General features: G+C 45.4%; 3 protein-coding genes across 4 annotated transcripts; 2 read left to right on the forward strand and 1 right to left on the reverse strand.

Annotated features, from left to right (window-relative positions):
• Positions 1-2,012: 2,012 nt before the first annotated feature.
• On the forward strand, positions 2,013-4,073 carry H257_09912 (hypothetical protein; the record flags this gene model as incomplete). Its single annotated transcript, XM_009836293.1, has 2 exons — positions 2,013-2,689; positions 3,161-4,073. 2 exons carry the CDS (start codon positions 2,013-2,015, stop codon positions 3,966-3,968), a joined length of 1,485 nt encoding a protein of 494 aa, XP_009834595.1. The 3' UTR covers positions 3,969-4,073.
• A 3,763-nt stretch (positions 4,074-7,836) lies between these two features.
• On the reverse strand, positions 7,837-8,613 carry H257_09913 (hypothetical protein; the record flags this gene model as incomplete). The annotated part of the gene is made up of 1 exon (XM_009836294.1): positions 7,837-8,613. The coding sequence occupies one exon, from the start codon at positions 8,611-8,613 to the stop codon at positions 7,837-7,839; it is 777 nt and encodes a 258-aa protein (XP_009834596.1).
• Positions 8,614-11,207: 2,594 nt separating this feature from the next.
• H257_09914 lies at positions 11,208-16,042 on the forward strand. Of its 2 annotated transcripts, XM_009836296.1 has the most exons (12): positions 11,208-11,552; positions 11,607-11,806; positions 12,530-12,644; positions 12,721-12,950; positions 13,412-13,490; positions 13,574-13,660; positions 13,792-13,840; positions 13,984-14,113; positions 14,200-14,319; positions 14,841-15,007; positions 15,450-15,551; positions 15,743-16,042. In XM_009836296.1, the coding sequence occupies exons 1-12, from the start codon at positions 11,245-11,247 to the stop codon at positions 15,929-15,931; spliced, it is 1,776 nt and encodes a 591-aa protein (XP_009834598.1). In that variant the 5' UTR covers positions 11,208-11,244; the 3' UTR covers positions 15,932-16,042. The 2 variants fall into 2 exon arrangements, with proteins under 2 accessions (XP_009834598.1, XP_009834597.1); XM_009836295.1 differs by lacking the exon at positions 15,743-16,042 and having other exon boundaries at positions 15,450-15,615.
• Positions 16,043-19,124: the final 3,082 nt, after the last annotated feature.

Raw genomic sequence — 19,124 nt, forward strand, 5'->3', positions numbered from 1 at the left:
CTGCAATCATTATGGAACAGAGTGGTAGCAAGCAATTAGTCCCACCCACTTACTCAGGGACGTTTTAGGTCAATAGTACCAAATTCCCTGAGTGAGTGGGTTTTGACCAATTGAGTGGGTGTGTAACCCACTCACTCGGGGAATTCGTCCTCCGCAACCACTAACTCCGCATTACACACGTTTTGGTCCAAAACATCGTGCTGAGAACACAAATCAATACCAGTAACGTAGAATGAAATAAATTAAATTATCATTTCGGCCACTATCGATGCGATCGATGTATTCATCGAAATTTCGGTCATCACAATAAGGTGATTCATGTAATTCCCGGCCAGCTGGCCTACTTTCTGAGTGCCATAACTCGTCACCCATTCATCCTATGAGGCTGCGAAAACATGCATTTTGAAGATCATGACGAGCTTTATAACTTTATGCAGGTCCCATCATTTGTATCGCATGGTCAATTTGCTCGTCGAATTTCTAAACTTGAAATTTCCCTGTTTGAATTTAATTCCCGGCCAGACGTCACTTGAATAATGTATCCCTGCTTTGGGTGACAAAATCCTCAGAACCTCTTAATAATGATATGTATAAAGGCTTCAAGTAATTAAATTTAGAAGTCCAACTAATATAAAAACTGTATTACATGTCTGACATGCAGAATATTAAATCTTACAAGTATGTGATACAAGAGTACAATCATCAACTATTTGTGAAATATCGTAAGTAGTGATGACAACGTAAATGACGAAGTAGGCGAACCAGATATAACCATGACTATTAATAGTGATATGAATCGCTTTTTGCATTAAGGTGATTCATGTAATTCCCGGCCAGCAAATGGCCAATCACAATCACCCATGGACTACTCCGATAGTTGGCGCAGATCTTCTAGGTTTTTGTGCGTCGCTTCCCTGAAACGATGCCGTGTTGCCAAGGCGTATGCAGGGACACCCTCCGTTCGTTGCAACAGAGTTCCTCGCTTCTTCCAGAGCTACCGGATGGCAGACTCGTCGACGGCGTATGAACGGGCTATGGCTCGCACTGACCGTATGCGCGTACCAGCAAATTCATCGACTATGGGCAAACGCTCGACTGCGGTAAGGAGTTCATCTACCCCACGAACCATGACCACGAATGCATGTTTGATGATACAGTACTGTAGTTGTATCTACACCACCACTTTGTCCTGATTACATACTTACTATCAGTATTTAAAAAAATATATTTTTATTGTAAAATGTAACTCCACTAACTTCGCACTTGTCATTCCAACCATGTGCTGATTGTGCGGAGTTAAGCGAGAACTCTGACCACCAATGCATGTTTGATGATACAGTACTGTAGTGTTGTATCTACACCACCACTTTGTCCTGATTACCAGTTGACCAGTACTTACTATCAGTATTTAAAAAAATGTATTTTTATAGTAAAATGAAACTCCACTAACTCCGCACTTGTCATTCCAACCCTGTGCTGATTGTGCGGAGTTAAGCGAGAACTCTGACCACCAATGCATGTTTGATGATACAGTACTGTAGTGTTGTATCTACACCACCACTTTGTCCTGATTACCAGTTGACCAGTACTTACTATCAGTATTTAAAAAAATGTATTTTTATAGTAAAATGAAACTCCACTAACTCCGCACTTGTCATTCCAACCCTGTGCTGATTGTGCGGAGTTAAGCGAGAACTCTGACCACCAATGCATGTTTGATGATACAGTACTGTAGTGTTGTATCTACACCACCACTTTGTCCTGATTACCAGTTGACCAGTACTTACTATCAGTATTTAAAAAAATGTATTTTTATAGTAAAATGAAACTCCACTAACTCCGCACTTGTCATTCCAACCCTGTGCTGATTGTGCGGAGTTAAGCGAGAACTTGCTGTAGTAACGTTAGTATACAAATGCGTCCTTTCTACAAACCAGCAATCATCCATCTCGATGAAGACTTCACTTTTTCATTGGCCTTCTGTACCAATCGATAAAACAACTGCATATACGATGGTGCGTGGTGTCATGCTCCTCTCGTCGCTCGCTACGATGGCCATGTCCGCGCAAGACATCGACGTGTTCACTCGATTTAACGTGCTGGACCACGTGGACGAATTTGAATCCGCCGCCACCGAAAGGGAATCCTCTCCCCCGTTCATCCAGGACGAATGGTTCGAGACACAAAAATTAGACCACACGGACGCCACTAACCCAGCGGTGTGGGCGCAGCGGTACTTTTCCAGTGCTCAATTCTACGGGGGCCCCGGGTCGCCCGTGTTCTTGTACATCAACGGCGAAAACGTCGCGCGCAACACAACCGTCGTGTCCACGGGGTTGTTTCTGAACGAACTTGCGAAAAAACACAAGGCACTCGTGGTGTCGCTCGAGCACCGGTACTATGGCAAGTCCCAGCCGCGCCCCGACTTTTCCAACGCGAACCTCAAGTTCCTGCGCTCGGACCAAGCGTTGGCCGACATCGTGACGTTTCAAGACCACATCATCCGCACGCGCAACTTGACCGCCGACTCCAAATGGGTCGCCTTCGGAGGCAGCTACCCCGGCATGCTCGCGGCTTGGCTCAAGCTACTGTACCCGTCGCGATTTGTCGGGGCGGTCGCGAGTTCAGCCCCCATCGAAGCCAAAATTGACTTCTTTGAGTTCTCGGACGTCGTGTCTGAAGGACTTCGGTGCGTGTGTATAGTCATATACTTTGTAGGGTATTTTGTGTGTGTGTGTGACACGGTTTGTGTGATGAAACGTGTGAGTTCAACCCACTGAGGCGGCTCTCTGATATATTTGACAAGTGGTTGATATGAAGGATAAACCTGTTTGGTATATCGATTGTATGGAAATATATACATTTCCACACCATTCGTGCTATCGTGTGAACAATATACACACCTATTACGTAGTATTATTGTGACCTACCTACCATACCTTTAATTAAAAAGCTATGATTGTAATTAGAAGGAGTGATTCAATTTTAGCAACTATCACCAAGTCGACGACATGTCCACTGTATACTATATATTCCTCGATGTGTATTTGGTTTTGAAAAGGTTCTTGGAAAAGCGTATAAAAACCAACTGACTTTATTAATATCTGTCAATTACAATGTGACTTTACACTCTGTCTTACTGTGTCGTTGTTTCTCGTAGGTACTATGGCAAGGATGCATGTGTCAACACGGTGCGGGCGGCGATGGAAGAAGTCCACAGGTTGCTCACGAGTCCGTCGGCGTCGGACGCGGCTACCATCAAGACGCTATTCAATCCTTGCTCTAACTTCACGAGCGACGACGACCGATTTGTGTTTGAGCGTCAGATCTACCGTCGTTTCCAAGGCATTGCGCAAAACAACGACTATGGGGTAGTGAATTTAGCCGACGTGTGCGATGCCTTTGCGGTCGAGGGGCCCAGCCCTGTCGAAAAGCTATCTAGATTTTACAATCGGACGGTGGCGAGTGGCCGATGCACGTACAACGACTTTGTCAGCGAGTATGACTATGCCAAGAACACGTCGCTCACCACCACGGGAATGAAACGTCAGTGGGCCTACCAAACATGCGCTGAATTCGGCTACGGCCAAACCACAGCCAATGCCAAGGGTGCGTTTTCCCCCCTCAAGTTTGTCACGCCCGACCTCGTGCACGGGTATATGTGTCGGGATGCGTTCAATATCACCAACGCCCCTGCCAACGTTGAAGCCACGAATAAAAAGTACGGCGGGTTCAACCTGAACGTGGTCAACGTTGTGTTCCCCACGGGCACCATCGATCCGTGGGCCGCGCTTGGCCTAACCAACGCCACAGGGTCCGCGAACCCTGCGTCCGAGGTGGTGGACATTCTCGGCACGTCGCACTGCCGCGACATGTTTGCGCGTCGCGCGGGAGACGACGGGCACATTACGTGGGCCCATCAACGCGTGGAAGCGGCTGTGGATGGGTTTCTGCGCGCCAAGTGTTGATACGATTCCTTTGAGAGTTGTAAACACGGCTACGTAAACTAACTTGTTCGCAGTTACAAGGGGGGAGGTATAGTATTGCTGTAGCAAACGAAGGCCGAGAAAAACCTTACAATATTGAAGTCTACAGTGGTTCATATAAGTTTGACTTCACCTTCCCTTTCGAAACCTCTGCGGTGCTTCTTGATATCACACCTTCTATCCGCAGACCTTCGACCCCCTCAACGCTCCCTCGACACGGGAGACTATATCTCCTTCCTGTGCTACCGCATCGAGCCTTGGATTTCCGGCTCCCCCACTGTGTTGCCTACGATGGCCTTTCCCATAAGATATGGCCACTCGTCCTAACGCTACACAGCATATGGAACGACTGCTACGCAGCAATACATGACAACTATAGACCAAATACGTAGGCCTCCCACTTTTCCCTCCAGCTTTAGGTACTGTACATACTTCTACGCGAGTTCACGACTTACCATACGCGGCGGGCGCTAATACGGACCTATATACCCCCTCGCTTCTCTCTCCGCGCAGGCCGACCCCCACGCCCTCGAAGAGGTAGCTTTTCAATTGAGCTGTCCGTGGAAAGGAGGCTCCGTCGCCCTGACAATGCCTCTCGAAGCCCCTCCCTCGCAATGCCCACTATATCCCGGGGACTGAAACCAACGCATCAGATTCCCTTCTTCGTCTCCAAGAGAGCCATATATGAGGCAATTGAGTTCTCCTCGTTGTTTGCCCCCCCCTCCCTCCATGTCGCTTAGCCGACTAGTATAACATCCTCATCCTGGAGTAATATCTCCGTCACAACGAAATTAGATTCACACACAACAGATATGGCGCTAGCACATGTACATCGTCGTCGTCGCAATAAAACTGGTCGCTTTCACACAAAATCAGTCGTCTTCACACAAAACTAGTCGTTATCACAATAATCTTGTCATTATCACAACAATTCCGTCGTTAACACAACATGGGGCGAAGTCACAAACGCGACACGTTTAATAATGTCTTTTGTGAGTATGGATGTTTCCTGTCCCAATAGAGTCACAGACCAAGTCATGTTGGTGAGTTTGTTGACGATGGTAATATGTAGCTGGTCTAAATATAGGGTAGCCTTGCTGCCATTCTACAGCACGCAGCGCATGAGTACAACGACTCAGCCACAAGGTATTGTAATGGAAGCCTAGTGGCCACGTGGTGCACAGTGTACTGCATGACACCAGTCACCCTCAGCGAAACCTTGTCAGTTTGTGGCGTAGGCTGAACTCCACCCCCTACTCCACAAGCCGACATTACTCCAAATCAATATGACCGCTCTGGTCTTATTGCTGCTGTTTGTGCATGAAATCTGGTGTAACGTAGCTATATCCTACGTGTGGATAGAATGTGCCATGTTTTACAACGTCAACTGAAGGCTGTGAGGGCAGGAGCCCCCCTGCAAGTGGTGGCCAGTGCTTGTGGGCCTGAGACTGCAAATTGAACAATGAAGTCTTTGTAACTTATGATTGGCTATAAATAAAATGTATGCAACCAATCAGAGGGCATTGTACTTGGACACTGCACGGTGGAGGGCACGGTGCCTCTCCATGCCTGGCTACTGTACTAGTCCTTCCCAAGCATTGGACAGTATTGATGTACCATACTGCAGTACTGAGGCGAAGGCAAGTGTCGTTATTGAGACTTGAACCAAGCATGCGCTGACTGTGAGTTAACAATTATAATGCCACGCATCGCATTGATGTACAATGTGAGTTTGAGTGAATACAGTACAGTACTAATTCGTAGTAATTCTGGGGCTTAACGACAGGTAGGTACAAGTTTGGAAATTGAGCACTGTAGAACGGAGATGCTAGGCATCACTGATGCTGTCACTCAGCTTTGATCGCTGCAATTGCAGCGATGTGCACACCTTTAATGCATGAACAAACCCAAGCGTTATACAGTCCTTCTGTAGACCCTCCAATATAATTGCCCCCCCCAGCCCGATAGACAATGCGCATTCTGTATTCTACTCAAATACTCCGGAGTGTGCAATCTACACACTCAATCGCATACTTCTAGAGAATTCGTTTTAACCATGTATGTAGCGTGGGGGGATGCTGTGGAGTGGAATTATTGTGGAGGGTACCGAAGTGTAAACTATGCATGGTTTGCACATTGCAGCAATTATAACGATCAACACTACGAGGAAGTCATAATGACATGAGGGGCCACTGTAGACTTCTACATGTGGATACCCCACGACTCACAGTTAAGTCCAAACTTTTACTGGTAGCGCCTACTGCATATCCTGTCGTTGAGCCCATTCACTCAAGGTACAGCGCACAGACGTAAACACATAATCAAATATTGCATGACGCATTGTGAACTCAAATTCATGCAAGGTTCAGGTTTCTATTCTCCACTACTGTACAGTACAACCACATTGGCCTAAGCTCATGTTCATGGCGGATTACTAAAGTGCTGTGTGTGACGCTGCCATCACAAATGAGCACAATGACCGGTACATAGCAACTGCTGCCATCATAGCTAAGATTGATCTCGACAAGGGTATACCCAATGCAAGGGAACTGCAGCAGTCAGGCATGGAGAGGCAGCGAGCCCACCATCGTGCTTCAGCCTTGTCGAGTGTCCAAGTACAATGCCCTCTGATTGGTTACATAAATTTATTTATTGCCAATCATAAGTTACAAAGGCTTCGTTGTTGAATCCACTTGCAGAGAAGGGCTCCTACCCTCGCAGCCTTCAGCTGATGTTGTAAAACATAATGCATTCTATCTACTACGTAGGATATAGCTACGCTACACCAGATTTCGTGCCAAAACAGCGCAATAAGCCCTGAACGATCACATTGATTTGGAGCTGCGTCGGCCTGTGGCGTACGATTAATTTCGGCCTACGCCACAAGCCGATAAAGTTTCGCCGAGGGCGACTGGTGGCTTGAAGCACACTGTGCACGATTGAATCGTGGCCACCAGGCTTTCAATTGCAACACATTGTGCCTGAGTCGTTGTACTCATTCGCGGGTGCTGTTGAATGCAGCAGGACTATGCCGCTACCCTATATGATATGACCAGCTACTGTATTGCCATCGTCAACAAACTCACCGACAATTGTTTGACATTTGACACCATCAACTTCCCAGGACATGACTGAAATTGGGATACAGTACCTCCGCAAACATTATAACTTGAAAACACTTTACCACATGATCGGTTATATTCCACGCGGACTTTCTTGTGAGAACGACGAAATGCGTTGTGACAGTGACACATTTTGTTGTGATGAAAACCTGTACTCCTCATCCTGACCTCTTGTGCACAAAGTACTGATGCGTTGTTGAATACTAGTACTACTATTAGTTACTACCTAGTAACTAATAGTAGTACCTGAATATTAATAGTATTCTACTTCGAAGTATTAATATATTACTGGAACTTACTGTACTATTATTAATAGTTACCTTAAATACAGTACTACATTTTCCAAATGTGAACAAATACTTCGACTTCCACGAGACGAAGCACACACACAGTGCACCACTGTGCTACAGTAACGTTAGTCGTTTGGTGTGGGAGCAAACTATAGACACCGTCGGCTCACGGGTATTGGCATACAGTACTACAGTATATAGGGCGAGAAGGTTGTGGTTAACTAACACACGTATTCGCACTCACCATATAACGTTAGGTCGTTTTTCGTTGACAAACTATCACAAAGACGAGTGGCGAGATGTATGTACCGCCATCCATTCGATGAGGCGAAAAAGCCATACATCATCAACAAAACACGAAGCATTGCACGAAATGACATTTCATTACTCTGTCACACATAGTATTGCACGGCACGGTTGGATGTCACGTGTTCTCGTTTAGCACGACGGCTTGGTGGTGGTGGGCACGGGGTTGGTGGGCAAGTAGGGCTCGATAAAGTCGCGGCCGCTGGACGTGCGCGAGTAGATCCCGGGCACGTTCTTGGTGGCACAAGGGCCGCCCCAGCTCGCCAGCCCCACGACGTAGTCCTCGCCAGCCTTGTTGACGATCAGCGGGGCACCGTTGTCGCCGCCGCACCAGTCCTTGTCAGCGCCGCCGGCACAAATGTGCGAGTCGGCGAGGGGTCCGTATGGCTTGACGGCCTTGGCGCATTCCACGTTGTCCCAGACCTTGACGTCAGCTTCGAGCAGCACCGGCGACAGAGTTCCCGCGGCGGAGTACGTGCCCCACCCACGCACAGTCGACCAGGAGCCGGGGGTGACCACCGGGTCAAAGTTCACTTTCACCGGCGCGATTTTGCTGGCGGTTTCCAGTTCAAAGATGGCAAAATCAAACTCGTACGTCTTGGGGTTGAACAGGGGGTGCTTGGTCTGCTTGACGATCTTGATGCGCTCGCCGTCCTTGTCCCCCGACAAATAGTGTGACCCCACAGACGAGTACGTGAACAACGTGTCGACGCACGTGGCACCGGTCAAAACGTATTTGGGGGCGATCAGCGCCCCCACGCAGTAGTTGGCGCTGATGTCCTTGTTGCGGAAACCCGTTGTGTACAAAAACTTGCCAATGGGGGCTTCGGTGCCGTTGATGATGTTGATGTCGAAAGCCTGGGCGGCGGAGGCGACAATGGCAAGAGGGACTAGGGCAGCTTTGACCATGGCAACGTGAATTCAAGAATGACTGATGCGAGTTTAGGAGATATGTTGGTGTAGAAAGCACTTCAAATGGCCGCCTGCCTGACGATGAAATTGACAGGCGAATACGTGACTACCGTTGGTTACACCTGGTGGGTTGGCGGAGCAGATTGTTTGGTGTGCTGACCCAGATGGGCTGCTTTTGGTCCTACTGTTGGGCTCACAATTTATAGCGTATCATGGTGAATAATTCCTTTAGACGAGGCGAGTTTCACGCACTGGGCAATGAATGGCCGTGCATCTTAAACGTAACTACACCGTATACAAGAACTATGTTGTTGAATTGGGCCATGGTTAATGATTCCATGGGCTGGGTTTGATTCTGTCTCTCAAAACCAAAACTCACTCGTTGCTTTATGACAGAGTACAGTACATTTAGGGCATAACAATGCAGCACTGATCCAATGAAGGATTTGTGCTACAGCCCCATATGTTGACAGTTGTTGTGCGGTATTTCGAGGTTGGGGCGATGCATGCACCCCAAGATCGATGGAATTGCAGTCCACATATACGTATAACGTTACTGTAGTACCAAACAATTGCAACTTGGTTTGACGCAAACACGGAACGAGATGTACGTGGCCGGCCGCAATCGCCACACACTGTACATGGTGTGAGCTTGTCGACCCACTATTTATGCATGTACTTTACGAGTATAGTAACTGATCCAAAGTCGAGTGTTCAACACTTGGCCTTTGTGTGATTATTTCGTCGTGTGCTGAGATTGGCGGAATCTTCGCCGCGGCTACAGGTGTAATCGCGCATGCAGATCAATAGAATTATCTGGGATAAGGAATTGCCAATTGCTCCTTGGTCGTCTCGACCAGATATGCGCTCGAGCTCAGGTTCTTGACGCCCCCAATGCATTTACCACGTCGAACAATACCACACATTCATTGGTAGTTCACTCCTTGGCATAACCAAAGTACTACACTACATTCCGGTAACGTGAACGTTGTGTAGTCAAGTGTCGTCAAAGAAACACGACAAATAGTGTCTACTGGTCAGCTATATTGCACGTTTAGTAGCAGCGATGCTGTACGTTTATCATTTCGATAAAAAATCGGAATAATTCCCTCGTTAAAACAGTTCCACTGTTGTTTTGACCCGAAATACTGTTTCAATGAGGGTAGTATTACATCCGGATACACCTTTTCGCCAGTACAGTAGCCCTGTAACCTGGGACTCCGTCCAACCCCGGTGAGTACATACGATGCTAAATCTCCGGGGTTAACTGCATCGCTAGTGTTTAGCTGTCGCTAACCACTGAGATACACTTATCCCCTAGCAAGAGGTGAGGTGGTCTGAGCATACAAACTTCCTTATAAATCTCATTGAAACAGTATTTCGGGTCAAAACAACAGTGGAACAGTTTTAATGAGGGAATTGAACAAAAAATCGTCACAACACCACACACGTGGGATGGTACATAGCGCAATGTCCCTCCCTCCTCAAGCCCCCCACCCCCCCACAGCTAGTGAAAAGAGTGGACGAAAGTAACCCACGACACTGTAGCCGAAATCCGACCAGGGGTAGCGAGGGGGCTGAATGTTGAAGAGTCAGGAAATCCTGCGATGTATCCTTTCGAACGGAACCGAGATGGTCTCCATGGAAATGAATAACACAAAGACGCGTGGCCACAAAGACGAACTCGGGTTGACTCAGCATGTTTAACCTTGTTGGCACCACCACCATGAGCCGAGACGAGCGGTTCGACGGACTTAAATACATATGTACGTGGCGCGCTGACGTTGCACCAAAACTACAACCACGCGTGGCTGTAACTTTACCAAGCAGCCTTGACCCGTGAATATAAATGGAGCAGCCCCCAATTGCTTTGGTCGTTGTCATCGTACTAGTGATAATCGACTTTACGATTGTCAGACAGGCGACTTTGGTTGGAATCGCACATCGCACTCGTCTAATACTATTAATCCAGTATTTATAGTAAGTACTACGTATTAATAGTAACGTTAGTACTTAATATTAATACGTACTGCTATTAATAGTACGTTACTACACCATTTTTCGTTTAAGTTCAGGATATTTCCAGTATATTTCGTCCGACACATAATAATACTTCGAAGTACTCCGAGTACTATGAGTATACTGGTACTGAACTAAGAGTGAATTAACGTGATACTAGTGAACGCATAGGAATTGTTCGCAAGTTATTCGCCACTGGTACTACGTATTAATAGTACTAATAACGTTATAACAGTAGTAATTGCATTTACTGTTAATTGTATTGTGTATTCGGGACAAATTTCCAGACCGTCAGATCCAATCGACGCTATTGGCTAACCCAATTTTGAGTGGATTTGATTGGCTCATACTGAAAGCATAAGTTAATTCAACCAATCAGAACTATTCAATATTGATTACAAAACCACGCGAATTGCAGAAGTTTATACTAACCATAGTAGCGAGTTCACTTGTTGTTATTACAATGGCGTTCGGATATTTTATGCGGATGCTGACACGTGCGGTGCTTATACTCTTGGTTTCAAAAGTTTGGACCAATGAAAGGCGGTCGAGTCAGTTACAACCCGTGAGACATCGAAACTTCCAACCTGCATACAGTACTGTATCGCCATGGTTCGTGCACTTATGGGCTTGCCCACCCCGCTGCCCGAAGGCTCGTTCCAGCATCTCCACTGGAAAGTGTCCGTCGACGTCGCTACCCGCCGCCTGCACGCAACGGCCACGTACACCGTGCTCCAAACTCCATCCAGCACGGACGAGGGTTGCCTCGCGCTGGCCGTGGAAGGGCTCTCGATTGAGTCTGTGGCCGTGAACAACGACGCCACCGAGTTTAAAGTGATCGAGATGTCGCCAACGAGCGACCAATTGCATTCCACGCTCGCCATCGCCGTGCCCAAGCAAGTCGTCGCGCCATACAGGTACGTTCACTTGTTTCTTGATGAACACGATGTTTACCCTGGATCTGTATGTAGCGTGGCAGTGACGTATCACCTGGCCAAGCCTAGCCTGGCATGCCACTGGCTGGACTCTTCATGGCTCATCACCCAGTCCTATCCTTCGTACGCGCCTAGCTTACTGCCCGTGCCTCCGCAACTGTGCATGAAGTTTACGTACACAGCGCATGTCACCACGTCCGCGCTGGCTACAGTGTTGATGAGTGCGTCGTTGACAGGTATTGCAATCCTTTTACCCCAAAAATGTGCCAAATCGATCGATTGATTGATTCTTTGGACTCGTATTCATTTCACACAAATATTATTTGGACTTGTGAGTCATTTCGCCTCGTAGCTGTCGAATACTAGTAATCCATTGGATCCATATATGATCCAATTTTAAGTTTGTATACAAACTATATAATACCAAGATTAGGATATATATATATGGTTTTGCGGCCGAGTCAAACGTTTGGATTGGCAGAAATATTTACCAGAACGTGATTTGATTGGCTAAGGCGGTTCTTTTTCATCTATTCTCTTCAGACATTCGATTTTGCTGCTTTTGACGGCTCCAGTTTCGAATCGATTTGACAATATACTAAAGTGGTTTTGAATGTAAAAAGGTGTCGGGTGGTAATGAATATAACCACACAATTCACTCGAAAATTCGATGGTGATAGGGATTTCCTGCAATCTGATTGGCTCAATACTACTTTGGCCGATTCTTCTGTACACTTCTTTGGTGTTGTGTCGATTCAAATCATTCTCCATTGTCGATCCATTGTTGAATAAACTCAGTACTATATTACACTAAAGTTACAAGTCCCTTCGAAAGCTGGCTTCGTTATATCATTGGATAGACAGCACTACATATATATATATATATATATAATAGTTTGGAAACTAATGTGTTTTCTTATCCTTGGTATCATCAATAAGGGATGACGATCTTGATGTAGAATCCATCCAAGTGCCCAAATCGAAATCTCAAGTCGTCACGTTTAACCAACCGGTGGCGGTACCGTCTCATTTGCTCGCGCTCGTGATTTGCCCGGCGACAACCACTCTTATAACGTACTACTACTAGTAGTAGTATTCAACGCTCGATAGTATATCTAGTAGGTTTCATTCCTGTACATACTGTATGTAGCACGCAGCACGTGGCGTCGGCCTGCACTGTGCATGCTGCTAGTATTCCTAGTAGTACCAGTAATGCGTTGGCCCTTGTGCCGGATCTGGTGGCTGCCGCCGAGCGGACGACGGGGCTGCCGTGGGTGTGGCCTCCCTTGCACGTTCTGGTGGTGCCAACTGCGTTAACCCTGTCGTTTCGGTCGATGGCAACGCCGTCGCTCGTGGTGGTGGACGAAGCAGCCGCGCAAAGTACGTACAATTTTGTCATATTTTAGTCATATTAGTCATAAATCATATCTTTTGTTATGGCGGAATATGGACGGTTTATACTCGAACGAGTGATTCGTGTGACCTATCCAAAATCGATGATTTACTGTATAAAACGAAAAAACAACTGCCATATGGACGACGTGAATGTCACCATGATGAAATTGATGTTATTTTTATCTTTTAAATTTTCCCTCGACTGTTCAAATGGACTTGGGTGATTGATAATAATAATTTTATAAGTCTACATATGAATGGATTACACGATGTATACCATTTGATGGGTTAAACGCTTTTAACCGACCTGCAGGTGATATACACGATAATATATATCGTCTTGCAACGCCTGCGTTCCCATGCTTGACTATCCAGTGAATAGATAATAGATTTTCTTGGTGAAATGAGCATAGTTTTAGATTATTAACTCTTTTATATTGTTACAGAAATAGATATACTAGCCGACTCAGTGGTGCGCCATTGGACAGCCTTCCGGGCACCTCACGAAACGTGGACCGACGTATGGTACGTGATAATATTTTTGGCAATTCCGTGAAATATATATTGATTTGTATAATAATTATACATTTGATATTTGGGATTCGTAGGCTCAGCGAAGGATGGGCCAAGTGGCTACAACTCGAAGTGTTGAACACAGTACACCCTCCATCTGTGGCCCCAATCGTACACGACGGGTGTGTATTTTTATAAATATATATATATTATATATCTTCCTGGACGATGTTTCACTTATCAACGTGTACAGTTTCATGTATAAAGTTATAAGCATAATAGTAGTTAGTATATTGAGCGATCTATGATATAGGCTAGTGGCGTTGCGACGGGCACTGGAGCTCGACGCCGATACCGCCTTGGTAATAACTAAAACCTGTTGTCTTTCAATATACCCCTGTAGTTGAATGGACTATAGGAGCTTATAATGTACGAAGTATTTGGTTTGGCATATATGGTTTGCTAAGTTTTATGTACTGAATGTGATAGTTTTACGATTTTATAGGTGGCATCCCATCATTCGAGCCATCAGTGGAGTGTTGTGGGTCGGGAAAAGGGCTATTTGTTCCTTAGGAATCTGCAAACGATCGTAGGAGACGAAGCGTTTCAGTACTTTGCATCGGCATTCGTTTCAGGTAATAAAGTCAAAAGTATAATATTTGAAATCACATGCATCCAATATATATATATAAAAACATTTCCCCATATTATTCTTGCATAGGCTTTGAACAAGGCAGCGTCACGACAGATGAATTTTGCGCATTCTGCCACGAGTATTTCACCCTCGTAGAAGACTTGCCGCCGTTGCCCGTGGCGTGGGACTCGTGGCTACATGTGCCAGGTGCGTCCCCCTATATTTCTTTTAGATAGAAATCCCTCTGCAATTGTTTTGATATCTTAATTATATATATATATATATTTATATACATATATAATTAAGATATATATATATAGAATTGCATGCAATGATATGGGAGATACATGCCTACATACAGTATGTAGTTTTATTCTTCGTTTCAGTATCACATCGTCATACAAATGCATGTCGCTATCGTATAAATATGGACAAATATATATATCTTAAAAGTATGTACCGGAAGAAGATATAACAACATCATGTTTTGAATCCATACAGTAGCATTTCAAACGTCTACATTCATCATACATACATATAGATCCAATATCCGCCTTATGATCCAATACAGTATAATCTTCTCTTTAAAGTGCAATCCTCTTACTGTATATATAATAGTTCCGTTAGTTGCTGTTGTTGTTGTATGATTCCTGTATGTAACTACTGCTCATACATAATAGATATATAGAAATCCCCATATTTTAAACGCACTGGTTGTATATTCGTAGGCTATATCCCAAGCGACAGTGAGCTCAAGGGGCTCGTGGGCCACGTGGTACCATCGCCACTCCCAGTATCTTTATTGGTGGACGACACGCAAAGTCAGCAGTCGTTGGACGTCCCCGGTCTGCTTGGTATTTCTGACACACTCGAGTTGTGCTCTGCCTTCGAACACGTACGTACGCTTACTATTATTTTCATTTTGAGAATAAATATATATATTCCTTTTTTTTCCCAAAAATTTGGACTTTTGTGCTGATTTTCGCAAACTCTATCGATCGATTCTTTAGACTGAATTTCGTATGTGCTGTGGTGCTTGGTATCACACTAATTCAAGTCATACATTAATTTAACGTTGATAATGGTTTCCTGCAAGGTGATTGGTTCAATATTCTTCTGTACATGTATTTGGTTGTGTGCCAATTCATTCATTCTCCATATCGCCGCTCCAGTTTAGAATATATAAACACAACAATATCCACTACTAGTATATGTCCTCGTTTTACGTGCATACCCTATATATATGATGAAGAGATGGAAATATATAGAGTATTGTTGGTTTGGGGAAACTATGTATATATATATATATTGAAATCATAATAATACATCATGCGTAGATTCAACGACAACATGGCGCGGTCGTGGCGTTAGATGTGTGGCTACAATGCTCTGAAGCCCATTCGTTTCATCCAGTGACCGTTCACCGCATTGAATCATTGGTACACACATATATCCTACAATTACTTTACGTACAGTTTTTTCATCGACGTTAGTTGGTTTACTACACATCTTACTGTACAGTACAGTACTACTGTACACTCTACTTTACGTACAGTGTTTTGTATCTCGTGTACAGTATGCTGAGTGTTTTCTTGTTTTGGAACTGGCTAAGCCCCCGTGTCTTGTATAGATTCAAAGCCAGGCCGTGGATGACTCGGAGATTGAGCGGATGGAGATTCCTTTAGCCAGGGACCACGACCAACCCCCGCATGAGCTCCTGGACTCTGTCGCGATGACGTCGACGTGGCTGCTGGTCGCGTTCAGTGTTGGCGTGTGCGTAGCCATGGGAGTTCGCCTTGTGTCTGTGCGCAGTGCGTAGTTGGCATGTGAATATGGGGGTTGCCTCGTCATGAAAGCACCAACTTGAATGACAGGAAGACAACATGCAGATTAACAAAATCCGACACTTGAACGAAGTCCCCTACTACAATACAGTACTCGTGAGTACAGTTTACATTACGTACAGTGGATGTACATATGTGGCCCAATGTCCACGGGCAGAACCAGAAACTATCAGTGAGGTTAAAGTAGTTTTACTATAGTACTGTACTGCTACTGTACGTACAGTTTGTGCTGGGAATAAAAGCATTATTACTTCAAAGTATGTGCCCACGCAAGGCCAGGTTACAGGTGTTATTTTGATTATATTTTTGAGAGGATTATTTGCATGTCCCGTCGCCTTATCTAGGGAGTTCCCACGGTATTTTGGGTGCTAGTTTAACTGTAAGTACCTTCCAATGATACCTGGTATATATATATATATACTCATTGGTAGGACAGTTATCCGTAATCCGGTTAACATTTGTTATACGGATTTAACCGGTTGATATTGCCAACTTAAAAAATGGTGAACGCAATTCCGATGATGCAACCTAAGTTTTAGCAGCCCCAAAGGCTCTTACGCTGGTTCTAACATTGCATGTGTAGGGCTTTGCGCCACAAAAACCTACAGTCGGCTTAGGAGGTGTGCCTTTAATGTGACGCATTCGACACTGAGGCAATGTGAACAATGGATATACAGTAGGATGTATTCGAATTTTTGGCAGTACCGCAAGCACTTTTCTCGCATGGGCATGGATGGTGCGACTGGCAGTTGTCACTTGGTTGGCAGATTCCATTAAAGTTGTCATGGAAGGTTACTCTAGAACAAGTACTTCACTGGAAATGAGACTGAACTATAGCAACCCGTTTTCGAGCTAATACGTATTAAAACCTAACGCCTAAGGTCTGTGCAATGAGAAATGCGATCTGTGACGTGCAGTGTGGGCACATTGCGTACCGCTAATGATGCCATCATGATTCACAGTCCAATAAATCAGTCGCAAAAATGGATCACGTGGGATATAAACCTCATAATTGTATACCATTATCATATTCAAGAGGTATATTTGGTCACCGCTCTGTAGTCCTATTATAATACAGTAATACTCGGAGCAGTAAAAATGGTTTGCAATTTTATTTAAATATAAGATTATCAATAACAATTGGTCACACAAGAATGTCACAAACGTGAAGTGTCAAAGTGTGGCGTCGTATCATTGGTTGTAAACATTATTGACTGACGAATCAATGAGAGAGGGCAATTTTGAAACAAATCGAGGTGGCCCATTGTGAGTGCATCATGCAACCAAGCCGTCGGATGTCCATGCGCAGCACCACAGTCCACCCCATCGCTGTGAAACTGACCGTGCGGCCCACCAGTACGTACCTTGAGTTCCCACCACCTCCACAGGTCGCTCCGTCGTACTAACTGTGTTTGATCCGCGCTTCGTCCCTCGTTGTGTGCAGTATCCACGACTCCCACACAACGAGGAGGGAAGCGCGGATCTCCCTAAGGCAAATCAACGCGCGTTCGACCTCTGTTGCCGTCGATCCATCGTGTTTTGGATCGAATCGTCACTAGGACAAGGGAAACTCAGGGTCAACGTCGCTTCAACGGGAGGGGTATATGTATCGTCTTATGAAGTTGGTCCTAGGTAGATGGTGGTCATGTGTTTCTCGACCAGTTCATCATCATCGAGGCATGAATTCCATCAACAGGTCACACTGGCGCTGCAAGGAACCTGGTTGGTCGACGTCTGTCCATCCAAAGGACGTTTGCACAAGGCCATACATACGTGTCATTCCCTGGTTTGATTTGGTGTCGAATATGTTGCCGTAATAATAACTCCATTGGGCGCCAACCATTCGGCGGTCGTCGTCTTTGCAACATAGAGCTTGAGCTCGTGCGTTGGGCAGGCAAGGTAGAGTTGGCTCTTCAATAGCTCTTGAAGTCGCAACACTGGAGGGTTGTCGTGGATTTCCACGTAAATTGGTTTCCACGACCCAACAACCATGCACGTCAACACTACCATCTTCGTTTCGTGGCTTGGAATCGAAATGGTAAATGCAAAGAGCTGCCTTTTGTGTGAGGTACCTTTTGAACTCTCTCATTTCAACATTGATTATAACCAATCAAAACTCTTGCATTAGAGTGCACACAATCACTTGCACTAGCAGAATTGAATATTTGAAGTATAAGTATTTGATGAGTACCTCACTGACAACTTGACTGTTTACTTCACAGTCAGTACTGTATTATCATCATACTAATAGTATACCGCTTACACTTTTTTATCTTATTCAACTTGCTTGCCCATTTCAAATGTGCAAGCGTTGGAGATGTGTTGTGCTTGTCCAAGTTTATGGCATTGAAATTGACGTCGTTGCCTCATACTTGGACTCTTACGACGTAGCGTAACAAGATTCAACATGATGGGAACGCGACGTTCAATCGATCGCGCTGCATGTTGGTCTCGTCCACTTTGCAAGTGAGATGGTCCAGTAAATAACGACTTTTGTGTCAGCGGTTTTTGGAAAAGTAGCCAATCAAAATCGTTTCCATCGACTTTTGCAAAAACCGCTCTGGACGACCTCCTTATGGTCGTTTACAGCGACTTTTGGGATTGTGGCTATTTATTGGGCAAAAATATCAGAATAAATTGTTGGTTGCAAACCAAAATTTCGCAGATGCACGCCCAAAGCACGCCCTTGTCGGTTGCCGGTGGTTCGTCACTCCACTCCGGTGTGTACTGGTAGGTCCTCGACGGGATAACTTTACCCATGTGAAGCACGGCTGTGGTAAGTCATTTCCATGTCGAGGGTAGCTGCACACACAACGCATCGAACGCTGTACACATGCCCCTCCCGCGCGACCTCCTACTTGTACTGAACCCTAGGCTCTGTGCAGTGTAACCTGATTTCAGGTTAGCTAGGCGTTGATCTTTTGGGTTGCGCATGCCTAGAGTTAGTAGTGATGACTGCACGACTCCTGACCTTTACCGGTGCGCCATTAGCGTGGCAGTCTATATTTCCAAGCCGCCGACTTTACGACTGACTTGCGTAGATACATAGTTCTCATGCGCTATATCTACTCTACGTCGTTTCGCCACTCGCCGCCTGAACATTTGGCCACCACAGCCACTACGTGACAACAATTTTCTGCGCTCCGCTATCATAGAGCTGAAAATGGA

This window comes from Aphanomyces astaci (assembly GCF_000520075.1).
Source record: "Aphanomyces astaci strain APO3 unplaced genomic scaffold supercont1.25, whole genome shotgun sequence".
NCBI classification, from domain to species: domain Eukaryota; phylum Oomycota; class Saprolegniomycetes; order Saprolegniales; family Verrucalvaceae; genus Aphanomyces; species Aphanomyces astaci.